The following is a 13,631-nucleotide window of genomic DNA, read 5'->3' on the forward strand; positions in this document are numbered from 1 at the left end:
CGCCCCGCCCCGCCCCGCCCCGCCCCGCCCCGCCCCGCCCCGCCCCGCCCCGCCCCGCCCCGCCCCGCCCCGCCCCGCCCCGCCCTCACCTTTCAGCATCTTCACCGCCACCGTGACGGGCTTGGCAGCCCGGTCCTTGTCGATGCCGATGGCCTCCGCCATGACCACCTGGCCGAAGCAGCCCTCCCCGAGAGGCTTGCCCAGAGTCAGCCTGGCGGCAAACGCAGAGAAGCAATGAGCACGCCCGCCCGCTCCAGGCCCCGTCCCAGGCAGCCTGAGGTGTGGTGCCACCGCCTCCAGGGGGCCCGCCACCCTCGCCCCGGCGACCCTGCTCGTGCTGGTGGAGGACCTTGCCCCCCACCCCGCCTCTGGGCCGGGGGGAGCGCCGGTCTTCCCCGCCGCGCCGCAGCCCCATCTCCATCTCCGGCAGCGGCCTACCTGATTCCCCTCTGAATGCGGCCGGATCTGAGTGGGGCCCCTCCCCGCCACGGGCCCCCACCGTGTGTGCGCCCCCCGCCCCACCGGGCCAGGGCCCCAGGCCTTGGCACACCACTGACCGGGCCCGGGACAGCTCCCATTTGGGGTCGGCGGGCAGCTCGAGCTCCGAGACGTTGGCCAGCGCGGGGCCCTCCCCCGAGGACAGCCGGGCGATCCGCACCAGCGGCGTGTTGGAGCTCATGGACGAGCTGGACTCCAAGGACACCTGCTTGGGTCGGCAGGGGCAGGTTGGTGCCGCGGGGCCGCACGACCGGGGCGCGGGGGTGGGGGCGCGGCCCCCTCGGACCGTAGGCCGAGGCCGGGCCTGGGATGGCTGCCTGACTCCCGTGCAGCACTGAGTGAAGACTTCTAAAATGTTCCGTGCTCAGAGCGACCCGGCTCTGTGCGGTGACCACGGAGACCAGGGAGGGCTCGGCGCCCCCCACAGCAGAGGGGCTGTCCCCGGGCAGGCCCCAGGCCCCAGGCCTTGACACCAGGAGGGGGACTGAGCGTGGGAGCCCGGGAGGCCGGGGCAGGGGCACGGGCAGCTCGGAACCTGGTATCTACTTTCTGTTACCTGTCGCTTGAGCGGGAAGCGGGAGACCTTGTGCACGGTGGGCGAGCCCAGGCCCTTCTTGGGGGGGCTGCGCAGGCGGCAGAGGGTCACAGCGGCCACCACCAGGATGAAGAGGAGGAAGCCCACCCCGTAGCTGAGGACACCTGCGTACACACTGCCAGCCTCACCAGCCTCCACCAGCTCCTCCTCAGCTGCAAAGACACGGGCATTGGGGGCCTGGCCAGCCTCTCAGGAGCCCCCGCGGGCCGCCCTGGGCCGGGCCGGGCCGGGGGCTCAGCTCCCCTGGTGCGGGTGCTGAGGCCTGAAGGGCCTACTCGTTGAAGGTCCAGCAGCCAGAAACGCCTGGGCCAGGAGGGGCAGACCCAGGACAGAAAGAGCCCAGCGGAGCCAGCGGCACCCTCACCCGCCACCCGGGAGACACCAAAGCCACCGTATCGGCTGCTGGGGACCCCGTCGGGATGGGGCACCCGAGGGAGGCCCTCTGGGCCAAGACAGGCCCTGTGGGCTCTGTCCGCATACCAGGCACAGGGCCCGGCTCGAGGGCTCTGCAGGCCCCTGCGTGTCCGCAGCGGCGTTGGCGTGTCCCGAGCTGCGGCCCCGAGAGGACAGGCGCAGAGCGGGGGCAGCAGGAGCCGGTACCTGGCAGCACCGCCAGCCACGCAGAGTGATGGGAAAACCCGATAGAATTGCCCGCCAGACACGTGTACTCCCCCGCGTCCTCAAAGGTGACATTGCGCAAGGACAGAACCTCTAGCTCCTTGTCGGTGGTGTTAGCGCCCGCCGTCTACAAAGAGAGAACAGAGCGCGATAGGAGAGCGCCAGCACCTCCCGCGGGCACCGCAGCCAGAGTCCACGCGGCGACGATCCGGCCAGGCTGCAAGGAAAACGCCGCCACCGCCACCACGGCCACGGCCACGGCGGCCGAGGGCCCTCTGCCTCGTGCGTCCACACCGAGCCCGAAGCCAGTCCCTCCACCGGCAAGTCCTCTGTCCCAGGTGAGCCAGGCGTGCGACCAGCAGCGCGGCAGGAGGAGTGAGCGCGCACCAGGAGGGGGCGGGCGGGCGGGCGGGCGGCAGAGAGACGGCGGGAAGTGAGCAGCACACGGGGAGCCGGGGCCAGAGGGAGACACACGCACGCGCACACGCGCACACGCGCACGGAGAGCGCGTGAGCGCGCGGTGGAGGACGGGCTCTCAGGGCCCGGCCTCGCGGCTCAGGCCCTCTGGGGCGGGGGTGGGGAGGAGTGCGCACGGGGCTGCAGGCGGCTCAGCGCACGCCCCGGGGCTCAAAGCAGGCGGGTCGGCTCAGCGCACGCCCCGGGGCTCAAAGCAGGCGCTCGGCTCAGCGCACGCCCCGCGGCTCAAAGCAGGCGGTCGCAGCGGAGGCCAGAGGGGCGGCGGTGCAGAGGTGGCGCAGATGTGGCCACGCCAGGAGCAGAGTGTGAGCCGGGGACGGGGCACGGGCGGCAGGGCGTGCAGGTGGGCGCAGGGCCAGGGCGTCGGAGCTGGAGCTCGGCGTGCCAGGCAGGCGTGGGACAGAGTTGTTACCTGCTTGGGGCCCGTGAACACGCAGCCAAAAGGCCTTCTCAGCCACGCCTATGAAATTGGAGGCTCGACAGAGGTACTCGCCCCCGTCGCGCTCGGACACATTGGCCAGGCGGAGGCGCGCGTCAGCCTCCACACTCTCACTGATCCACGACTGCAGGGACAAGAGACCCGGCTCAGGCGCAGAAGCCCCGCCGGGCGTGGAAGTGGCCGCGCAGGAGCGGGCCTGTCTAGACCCCAGGCTCTGAGGCTCTGAGACCCCCAAGGAACGGATGGGCGGACTAGGCTGTGCCGGCTAGGAAGGCTGCCTGGAGGCGGCGTGCAGGCCCCTCACGGCGGCGGCTGTCGTCTCAGCGGGTGCGCCTTCCCCTCATCCACCCCAACAGCCCAGAGCGCGGCCCTGGCTGGTGGCGCCCAGAGAGGCCCTCCCAGGGCACTCGAGCTGCCCACCGCGGGGGCCCCCGGCTGCGACACCGCTGGGTCGAGAGCGCCCGGCACCACCCCACGGCTAGTCTGGACGGCTGCTCCCGCCCCAAAGGCCCATCTCGTCTCCAAACAGATGTTTCTCTTTGGGCTGCAAGTGTCGCAATCACCCCAACTCAGGGGGCCCCCACCCCCGGGGCCGTGGGAACAAAGCTCAGGCCGTCCTGCCCCGAGGGCCCAGCGAGGTGGGTGGGTGGCCGTCTGAGGGCAGACAAGGGCGCAAGGACACAGGACCCACTGTAGGTCCTGGCATGCCGGGCCGGGCCCCGCCTCCCGAGCCGACCCCCCGCTGCTTCTCCCCGCAGGTCCAAAGCCTGTACCCCGACCCCTGTCCCTTAAACACGACAGGCCTCCTGCCTGGGATGCCTTCCCTGTCCCCGGCGAAGGGGGCCCCCGCGGGGCCGGGCCCGCCGGCTCACCTGCAAGGAGCCCCGCCCCCCACACCAGCCCACCTGCCCCGCCCAGCCAGCGGCGGGGCCCACCTTGAGCACCGTGACGTAGGGCGTGCCGTCGGGCCCCACTTTGCTGCCGTTCACCTCCACGTGCTTGAGCCACTGGATGTGGGGCTGCGCGTCGCTGTACACCTTGCAGTGGAACTCCACGTCGCTGCCCAGCACCGCCGTCTGGTTGGCGGGCAGCCCCGCCTGCAGGATGGGCCGGTGCGGGGAGCGCTCTGCGGGGCAGGGGGGCGCTCAGAGGCTGCCTGACCCGCGCCCACTCGCCGCCCGCACCCGCCAGCCCGGGCCTCACCCAGCACGTCCAGGGTGTACGTCTGCCGGATGCTGCCGAACTTGTTCTCCACGACGCACGTGTAGTTGCCGCGGTCCGAAGGCACCACGCTCTCCATGACCAGGCTCCACTGCTGGTGCCGCAGCTGCGGGTGGACACGGGTGAGCGGACGGCGGGCTGTGCCCTGCTGGCCGGCGCTGAGGCCCCAGCGCCCCCCGCCGGGCCCACCTTGATGCCCCCGATGCGGTGCTCGCCTCGGAACTCCTTGCCGTTCTTCAGCCAGGAGATGGACGGGGTGGGGTTGCCGGCGGCTGGGCAGCGGAAGCGAACCGTGTTGGCCGCCGGCACCGCCAGCAGCTTCTTGTCCATCCGCTCGGGCCGCGTCCAGTAAGGGGCCCCTGCTGGCAGAGGGGCACGGGAAGGCTGTGACCAGGGTGGGAGTAGAGGCCTGCCTGCCCCGCTCCTGCCTCAGTCTCCCCTCCTGTGTAGCAAACGTCGGCCTTTTGAAGACCCCTGCCTGGGCTGGACGAGCCTTCGGTGGCCCCAGTGCCACCTCCCGGCATTCAGAAGCCAGGTCCCCTCCCTTCCCGTCCCCTTCCCTCCAGCGCCTACTCCAGCCGAGCGGGCCCTGGCGCCACGCCACGGCCCAGGAACCTTCACGACGCAAAGGTGTCCTCCCAGGGGAGCACCCACCCACCCAGGCAGGCCCACCAGAGGGGAGACGCAGCCCGCAGAGGGACCGGGTCACGCCGGTTAGGAAGCCCGGCTGGATGCACGGGCAGGGCCAGGCCTTGGGAGCTCACCAGGAGGCGAGACCCAGCCGCCCGCAGAACCTGGAGCCTTGAGACCGGCCAGGAGCCGCTGGAATCTGCGAGACCCTGGACCACCCTCCGCACCCCGGGCACCAGGTGGGGACGCGGTGACGGTGTCTGGGAGGCGCTGCTCCCCCATCCTGTTTTCCAGGACCGTCCCCCCCCGCCCCCACCCTCACAGCCCAACTGGCTTTTCTCCCTTGGGGCTGGGGTGAGGCTGCACTCCCACCGCGGGGAGGCTGGGTGGGCGTCCCCCAGGACGGGGGGAGGCTGCGTGGGTGTCGCCCAGGAGGGAGGGGGCCCCTTCCCACGACCCTGCTGCCATCCGTGCAGCCATCTCCGGGAGGGTGCCGAAGCCCGGGCTGGAGGCGGTGTGGGCAGGCGCCAGGGAGAGGCGCCACCAGAGCTCCGGGGGCCGGTGTCAGAGACCCCAGGGTGGCCCAGGGAGCCCGGCAGGGAGGGGCTGTTCCCTGGGACTGGAGACCGCGACGCCTTCAGGAAGGCAGCTCTGCCAGCAACCGTGCCCAGTGTCCCCGAGCCCACTCAGGAAGGAGACGCCAACCCCCTGCCTGGACGGCCAGACTGAGCGGGGCACCCAGGGGACAGGTGGGAGGCGGCGGGGCCCCCGCCGGGGCCCTCACCCCGTCCCGCATCTCGGGGCATCTCAAACTCAGCTCCTCCAAGACCTGATGCCACCTCCCCGAACCGGCCCCCGCGCTGGGCAGAACCCAGCTGCCGCTCAGTCACGGTTCCGGGCCAGGTACCTGGGCGCTGTCACCCTCGGCTGCCACCGGGAAGCAGCGCCGGCAGCCCCTTCACAGCGAATGCGCCCGGGCCTGCCGTCCCTGGTGCCCAGCGCCACCCTCCTCGCCCCCCTGCGCTGTCTCCGTCGCCCCCCACTGGCGCTGACCCCTCCGTCCGCTGCCGCCGGCCCGGTCTCAGTCACACGTGGGACGGGCCACCTCGCCCACAGGCCTCACCGCCCCAGCCCCGGCCACACCGGCCCCGCGGCTGCTCCTGGAGCCCCGGGCCCCTCCCCACCCGCCCCCCGGAGCTCGGGGCACGCATCGCCGCCACCCCACACTAAGGGGAGCCCGCGGAGGCGGCCCCCAGACCTCGGGCTCTGCCCCGCCTGGCGGGCGGGCGCCCGGCGGGAGGTCGGCCCCGGCCCCGGGCAGCCCCGCGGGCCCGGGACCGGGTCTCACCTGTGTCTTCAGCCTCGTCCTCCCCCTCTTCGTCGTCTCCCGAGGACGGAGCGTCTGTAGCGCAGGCGAGAGGGAAAGGTGGGAGGCGGCCCCGCGAGCGGGCAGGCGGCCCTGGCTCCGACGGCGCCTCCCGGGGCCTCCTCTCCCCAGGACCACCAGGACCCCAGGGCGCGGTGCGGCCGGGAGCAGGCCCTACCTGTCACGCGCACGGCGAAGCGGCACAGGACGCCCTGCGAGGGGCGCTGGCGGCAGCTGTAGGCCCCGGCGTCCTCGTGGGACGCGTTGAACACCCGCAGCCGCCGCGGCCCCACCAGGATGCGGTCGGAGGGCGCCAGCGCCACGCCGTCCTTCACCCAGACCGCGGGCCCGGGGGGAGCCCCCGCGGGCAAGGGGCAGCTCAGCTCCACGGTGTCCCCGCTGCCAAAGACCAGCTCCCGCGGGCCAGGCTCAGGGCCCGGGACCTCTGCGGACAAGACGGGGGCTCATGAGGCAGGCGCCCCCCAGACCAGGGGCGCCGGGTGCTGCGCAGCCCGCACTGTGGACCGCACGCGCCGGGGGCCGTCTGGGGCCTGGGGGGCGCGCTGAGGTGGGCCCGGGACAGGGAGAGCCCGTGGTCCTGCCGACTGTCCCGCAGGGCCGGCGCGCGGGCACTGTTCCTAGGGCCCGCCGGTCTCCGTCCCGAGGACGGCCCCTGCCGTGGTGGCGCTTACGTGGGGAACGCGCGAGGCAACGGGCGGGGCCGCCCCGGTCCAGCACCGTCTGGGGACGCGGAACACTCCAGTCGCGGGGTGTCCAATTTTCCTTTGATTCTTCCCAGTGACTTAGAAATGCAACATCCGCTCCGACCTCACGGGCAGCAGCAAGGCAGGAGGTGGGTGTGCCGTGTTTGGCCGACCTCAGCCACGACAGAGGCTCAGAGGTGGGAATGACCGGGGTAGTGACAAGACAATTCATCCCGGGGGGGGGGTGCCCGCTTGGTGCCACCCACCCCTCATCTTGGCTCAAAACCAGTTCGAGACCTGCCCAGCGCCAGAAGGGAGCGTCGCAGACAGACAACACCCCCAAGCCTCCCAGAACAGCTCCAAGCTGACGCGGGCAAGGCCAGCCCAGAGTGGAGGCTCTCAGGGGCATGAACAGCCTGAACCCCGACTCAGACGACACCTCAGCAGTAAATTAGAGAGGATACATGCCCCGAAGGAGACTAGAAATACACAGACGTGGTACCGGTTCTGGCCAGTGGGGCCTCACAGGCCAGTGGGGTGAGGGGACCTAGGACCCCTCATCTTACAGGTGAGGACACAGGCGAGGAGAGGAAGACTGCAGACTCGGCTGGCGGCGAGGCCAGAGCAGGGACCGTCAGGCCAGGCTGAGGAGGCCCGGCCCACCTCTCCCCGCAGGTGCCGAGAAGTCGGGGTGGAGCGTCCTTGCCGAGGGCGGGGTCCACTGCGGCCCCTGCGGCCCTCCCCTGACCAGTGGCTGCCCAGATCCCAAGGGGCCAACAAGGCCTGGGACCCAGGGGCTGACCAGCCCCCCAGGTCTCCCTGCCAGAGCCGGACAATGCAGGGCACAGGCAGGCAGCCTGGGCTTCGGGCCCGGGACAGGGGCGGGTGGTCCCACCACGCAGACCCAGCTGGGTTGGTCACACCGTTACTTGTCATTCTGCCGACGCACGGCCTAGATTCGAGGGCCCAGCTGCCCATTCTGGCCACGCCAGTCCCTGGCTCCTCTGACGGGCCCCCCACCTCAGGAGGTTCCACAAGCTCGGCGCCCCCCAGAAGGGCCCCTGAAGTGCCCATGGGGTCTGCATCCCCAGGGACCCCACCGCCAGGGGGCTCCTGGCCTGACTTCCAGGCCCCCAGTCCTGGCCACGGTGTTATGTGGGGACCACCCAGTGCCGGGAGCCGGTCGAGGCCCCCCAGAAGGCCGAGGACAGGCTGGCGGTGGCCACCTCAGCCCCAGGCCCCGGCCCAAGGGCAACAGTGGTTGGTTCCGGTTTGGTCTGGGTGGCGAAGGCAGGTCAAGCCATCCGCACAAGTATTCGCTTCAATCTGGTCCAGCAGGGGGCTGGGAAGACCCAGCACGGCCCCCGGGCCAGCCATGGCCTGCAGCCACTGGCCGGTGGTGGGGCGCAGAGGGCCCTGCACTCTGCCGAGGGCCGGCCCCTGACCCGCCCAGCACCCTGCCCCACTAGGTGGCCGTAGAGGCCAGGGACCTCCGGACCAGGGCAGGGACGGCAGTAGCACCTCCACTTCCTGCAGGTCCAATCCACTCTGCGCCACAAAGGACCCGGGGGAGACCGGGCAACGCCAAGCGGGGGGTGGCGGTGGCGTCAGGCGGGGGGACACAGAGCGATGGGCAGGGCCCGAGGGGGCACTCTGCCTAGGGGCGGTGAGGGCACATGCTGCGGGCTACTCAGCTCCCACCACAATGGCCTCAGGAAGGAGGCTTTCTTGATCAAGAAAAGGGGGCCCGTCCACACCCACACAGGCAGTGGCGCCACACACGTCGGAAGACAAATGTTCTCTGTGCCGTGGTGGGTGCCCACGTGCCATGCGGGGGTGAGCGGAGGCGGAAGGTCCGCCCCCGTGAGTCCCACAGCACCTGTTCCAGCCTGCACCCCCGCCAAAGGCCTGAGCTCGGTGAGGGGGCCGCCAAGGGGTACCGTGTCCTGGAGGGGCCAAGCCGGGCCTTCGCGCACGTCTCCCAGGCCCAGAACCCTCCTGACTGCCACTCCCGGGCCCCGTGACTCAGTTTCCCCCACCGGCGGGCCAGGGGGGCCACCACGAGCAGTTAAAGCACTGGAGCCGGTGAAAATAGGGGGCGCGAGACCCCCCCCCGCCCCCGGCCCGGGGCTACACCCCAGGATTGATGTCCACCAGGCCGCAGCCGGAGCGGAGCCAGTCTGCTCCGGAGGGCCGCGACCCCTGCTGGGGGAAACTCGCTCCCGGTTTGGGGTCACTACAGTTGAGACCCACTCAATGCATGTGGGGTGTGCAGGGGTCAGGCCACCCTCCATGAGACGGGCCTGGAGGAGACCCCAGGGAACAAGCATCAAATCCAGACCCGATTCAAAGGAGCCGCCTGGAGCTGACGACAGAGGAAGAGCAAAGCCCTCTGGTTCTGGAAGTGCGTGAAGCTCTCTGATGCCAGGCACATGCTTTAAATAGCCGGGAGGCGCGCCCCAAAGGGACCCTGAAGTCATGGCCTCCCTGCCTCCCCAGTCACCTCCCCACCCGGAAACAATATGAGAAGTTTCGTAACAAAGTGAGAAAAAGAAAGGGGTGGGATCCGGAGGCCTGGCGGGCTAATGAGGGCTTACAGGATTATCCAGCCTAATCCTCCAACAGCCCTTCCTTTATCCTGCACAGGCAAGGAAACTGAGGCTGCAGGAAAGCAACCAGAACCAGGGTGGGCAGCCGGCAGCCTCGGGCCCAGCAGCGCCTGGGGTCAGGGAGCCCCCCGGCCCCCCAGCCTGAAGAGGCTCCTCACCCTTCGTTCACTTGTAAATTACTCAGGCCGGCCTGGCCACCCGCTCCCCCGAACCGGTGCCTGGGCAGACGCCCGGCCTACCTCCTCAAGGAGACCCCTAGCTCCTCTCTAGGTTCCACTGTAAAATGGGGCGCACCAGGCCCCAGATAGGGCCCCAAGTGGGACTTGAGGGCCTGGCGGTGGCGGGGGCATCCTTGGCTCAATGCAGGGGCTCAGAGGCCAGAAGTCCAGCCTCAGGCTCAGCCCAGGTTAATGAACCACCCAGAGGCCCGCGGGGCTCAAAGTCCAGCCCTGATGAGCAGCAGGTGGGGGAGGGTGCAGCCAGTGCCTTCCTGGGAAGTGCTCTGCACCCCCCCCAGAGACCCCTCCTGGCGGGGTGGGTCCCCATCAACCTGCCTGCCTGATAGGGGCCCCCGCCAGTGGCTTCGTGTGGAGATGGAGGCTGCCCTGGCGGGGCCTGGGGTGGCCAGGGCAGTGCAGCAGCGGACACCTTCCCCAGTGTCCGTGACCCCTGCCAGCTCCGGCTACGTAATTTATGTTCCCCGGGAAAGTGCCAGGCTGGGACCTTTGTAAATTTCACGAGGCCTTTGTATTTTTACTGCCTGGCCGGTGGCCCAGCCCCTTCAGGAACCGGATTAGGTTTATTGACCTATCAACTCACTACCTGTTTCACCAACTCTACTGCGGGGACAGGGGCCCCGGTGCGCGGGCACCCCAGCCCCTGGGGGGGTCCTCAGGACGCTCTTCCTCAGGCCCGCATCTGGTGGGGGCGCTGCCAGTTCCCCGAGGCGGGGAAGGAGGGGGGCCCTCCGCGCCGCAGGGGGTCCGGGAGGTCTGGAGCTCCGCCCACCGCCCCCTCCCCCGGGGCTAGTTGACATTCCCCGGCCGTAGGGAGTAATATCTTTATCTGAATGCGAATGCTAATTCGGGGCTCCCCCCGCGGCCGCCTATTCTGCGCCCCTGGAAGCGGGGGCCGCCCTAGCAAGCGCTAAAAGCGCGCCCTGACCTCCCGACGGCCTCTGTCACGCCGCTGAATGACACGCACATTCAAGCGCCGGGCCCACTTTCATTCATAAAAAAATGACATTGTTCCTGGAGGCCGCCGCCGCCGCCGCCGGAGGAAGGGGCGCGGGGGACGCAGGGAGGGGCGGGCCGCCATCTGCCTCCGTCCAGTCCGCGGCCGCCGCCTCCCTGGCACTGCGCGCCCGCAGCCGCTCGGCTCACACCTCCCCGCGAGGCCCGGCCGCCATCAATGCGCGGTCTGTGGCCGCGCCGAGGTACAAAGGAGAGGCTGTTCGGGTCTCGCCCGGGTGGGGCGTGAGCTCACCGGGCGAAGGCCTCCCTCCGCGCGGCCGCCGGGCTGGGGACCGGGGTGCGCGCAGCCCCCTCGCCCGCGCCGGTCCTCGCCAGCGCCCGGAGTTGGCGGTCTCCAGGGGGCGGGCTCCCTACGGCCTCCTACCCGGCCTCCCCTTTCTGCCCGGCCGCCGCCGCGAGGCTGGCAGCGCGTGTGCGGGGCGTGGGCACCCGGAGCGCTCGGGCGGGCGCAGCGTGGGGCAGCGAGCGCTGCACCTCGAGGGCCCTGTGCGTGTGCGGGGCAGGGCCCGGTGCCAAGACGCGCTCCCGCCCCGCCCCTGCCCAGGCTCTACACGGGCCCTCCTCGCTGACCCTCGACGTCCCGCTGGACCTTGACCGCCAGCGGGGTTCCGCGGCTCCACATCGCTCGGACATTCGCCCTCTCACCGCCCGGCCCCCTGCTGGCGTTCGCCGCGCACCCCTGGGGGCCGTCGTCTTAACTCACAGGGCATGAGATCTGGGTGGGGGGACACGGAGGCACTAGGTGTCACCTGGTCATGCAGGCCACTGAGGGGCTGGGGCCCGGCCCCGGGCTGACGCACTCTCATACCCTCCCTCCAAAGTCCAACCTCTCGCTTTGGCTGAAGCTGGCCACAAACTGGGGCCCGAAGGGGGCTGGGGGAGAGGCACCAACAGCAGAAACTGTCCGCCAGTGCAGGACCCGCGGAACAATGGGAATCGTGGAAACGCAGTCCCCGAGCTCTCCCGACAGCGCCCGGGCGCAGGCTGCGCCCCACTGGGGAACCGCTGTGGGCGGGGGCTGCGGACGCCACCGCGGTGCCCGGCTCGCCGCCGCAGCCTCGCACTTGGGTGGCAGCCCTGCGGCTCCAGGCGCCCTACAAACTGCCGCGCCAGCTCTGGCCCCGATCCCCGGGGAGGGAGGGCGGCAGAAACCCGGACGCTGGCCCCGCTATGCCAGCCCAGAGCAAGCCCTGGGGCCCACTCAGATCTCCGGCGCCCCACACCCACCCAGGCGCCCGTTCCCCGGCCCCGACGCTTCTGCCTGCCGGGGCCCCGTGCCCCTCCCCAGTACCCGTCGGGTCCTTCCGTACCTGCTGCTCTCCGCACGACGCGCTGCTCCATGCCCGGGGATCCGGAGACGGCGCCGGTCATCACGACTGCCACGGCCACAAAGAACGCGAGGGCGCAAGCCGGGGCGCCCATGGCTGGGGCGGGTGTTACGACGTCCTCAGGCGGCGCGCGCCAGCATGCTGCCCCCCATGGCCCGGTTCTGGCACCGGCGGGAGGGCGCCACTCGGGAGTCTGTTGGAGGAGTCAGGCAACTCGTTACTCGGGCGCGCAGGGGCGGAGGCGGCGGTGGCAGGGCTCCTGCGCCCTGGCCCCTCCGATCCCCGTCCGCCCCGCCCGCCGCCGCCGCCCAGGGCTCCCGGGCCGCCTGGCGCCGGCCGCCGCCTCCCCGCCGCGGTCCCTCCCTCCCCCTTCCCTCCCTGGCTGCTGCAGAGCCCTCCCAGGGCGGCGGCGGCGGCGGCTGCAAACTTTCCAGAGCTGGAAGCCCGAGCCCCGGCAGGGCCCCGCCGCAGAGACCGCTCGGGATCCGAGCCCGCCGCGCGCTCTGGACCTGCCGCGCGCCCGCCTGGACCCCTCGTGCCCGCCGGGTCCCCACGCACCGACCTGGCAGCCGCGGGCGCCCGACTCACTGAGCGCGGCTCTGGCTCGCGCTCGCTGCCCGCCGGCCCAGCGCCTGCGCCCCGTCCCTCCGGCCGTCGGCTCGGCGGTGCGTCCGTGCGCCCGACCGAGCTGGACCGCGCGGCGCCAGCTGCCCGCGCCGCCGCCGCCGCCGCCGCCGCCGCCGCCGCCGCCACCGCGCACTGAGCCCGGGCTGCCCGGCGCGCGGCAGCCAGTGGGGGCCGGCCTGCGCGGGCCCGCGCGGCGCCGGCTGCCCGCGCCGCCCCCCCCGCCGCCGCCGCCGCCGCCACCGCGCACTGAGCCCGGGCTGCCCGGCGCGCGGCAGCCAGTGGGGGCCGGCCTGCGCCCGCCCCGCCCCGCCCCGGCCACGCCCGCTCTGGCCCGCTCGGGCGCGGGGACACGCCCCTCCCCTGGGGCGGTCCGGGGGCGGGGCCGCGGCTTGCCTCGCCTCTGCCCGCGGAGGGGATTAGAGGGGGCGGGGCGGGATGGGGGCGCCCGGCGGTCTCGGAGGGCGTGGGAGCCCGGCTCCGCGGCGAGGCCTCCAGTTGCACCGCTGGGCCCTGCGCTGAGAGCGGCCCCGCGCGGGGCGGGCGCACAGAGAGCCCGAGCGCAGGCTTCTATTTGCACAGCGCGCAGTCCCGGTTAGCACGCGGCCGCCCACCAGGGGCTCAGGCCCCGGAAGGCCGGGAGGGAGGGGGCGGTGTAGAGAGGGGTGGTCTCTGTGGGTGAAACGTGTCAGGGAGGCTTCGCAGAGAAGGAGCTGCACAGGCTGAGCCCGGAAGCTTGAGCAGCACAGAAAGCCTGGGGGCGAAGGACACTTCTGCCTGCCCGCCTGGGGTTGAAACGCTAGGGGACTCCGGGAGATGCGGGCTCGCCCCTGTGTTTATTTAGCGCCTGTTGCACACGCGGAGCTCAGCTGCGTGAGTGCCTCGCCAGAGAGGCTCACTTACCCCCACTACCCCAGGAGGAAAGAGTTAGGAGATGGGGTACCCGCCAGACCTTAGAATGGAGAGCAGCGCTGGGGGGCCCTGGGTGGGGGATGCCAACCCTAGGGCTCGGAGGAAGGCCGAGGGGGGAGCTGGTGGCAGAGCCTGAGCTGCCAGGGATGTGCGGGGTCCTGGGGTACCGCAGGGCAGGAGGACCCAATGTGGCTGTGGCTTCTGTGTCCCCCTTCACAAGGAAGAGAGCTCTTCACCCACTTTCAGGCAAGCCCAGGGGGGCGGGGACCTGCAGCAGCCAGACAGGGGAGAGGGTGACCTGGCTTGGCTCTGGGCTGCCCCAGCCAACTGCCTCTGGCCCACCTGGCTTGTGGCTTC

General features: G+C 71.6%; 1 protein-coding gene across 8 annotated transcripts in view; it reads right to left on the reverse strand.

Annotated features, from left to right (window-relative positions):
- FGFR3 (fibroblast growth factor receptor 3) overlaps positions 1–12,461 on the reverse strand; it is a 16,081-nt gene extending 3,620 nt beyond the window's left edge. Inside the window, exons 1-11 of one of the 8 annotated variants that reach the window (XM_055086273.1) lie at positions 12,301–12,461; positions 11,721–11,931; positions 6,023–6,289; positions 5,827–5,880; positions 4,038–4,210; positions 3,831–3,954; positions 3,563–3,753; positions 1,694–1,838; positions 1,055–1,245; positions 558–703; positions 90–211 (exon numbers count right to left, since the gene is read on the reverse strand). In XM_055086273.1, the coding sequence (XP_054942248.1) occupies positions 90–211; positions 558–703; positions 1,055–1,245; positions 1,694–1,838; positions 3,563–3,753; positions 3,831–3,954; positions 4,038–4,210; positions 5,827–5,880; positions 6,023–6,289; positions 11,721–11,832 (1,525 nt within the window). In that variant the 5' untranslated portion in view covers positions 11,833–11,931; positions 12,301–12,461. Of the gene's footprint in view, positions 1–89; positions 212–557; positions 707–1,054; positions 1,246–1,693; positions 1,839–2,600; positions 2,752–3,562; positions 3,754–3,830; positions 3,955–4,037; positions 4,211–5,385; positions 5,511–5,826; positions 5,881–6,022; positions 6,290–11,720; positions 11,932–12,300 lie in introns of those variants that run through there. The other 7 variants (XM_024119481.3, XM_055086269.1, XM_055086268.1 and 4 more) reach the window with 7 other exon arrangements.
- Positions 12,462–13,631: the final 1,170 nt, after the last annotated feature.

This window comes from Physeter macrocephalus, chromosome 7 (assembly GCF_002837175.3).
Source record: "Physeter macrocephalus isolate SW-GA chromosome 7, ASM283717v5, whole genome shotgun sequence".
Classification (NCBI taxonomy): domain Eukaryota; kingdom Metazoa; phylum Chordata; class Mammalia; order Artiodactyla; family Physeteridae; genus Physeter; species Physeter macrocephalus.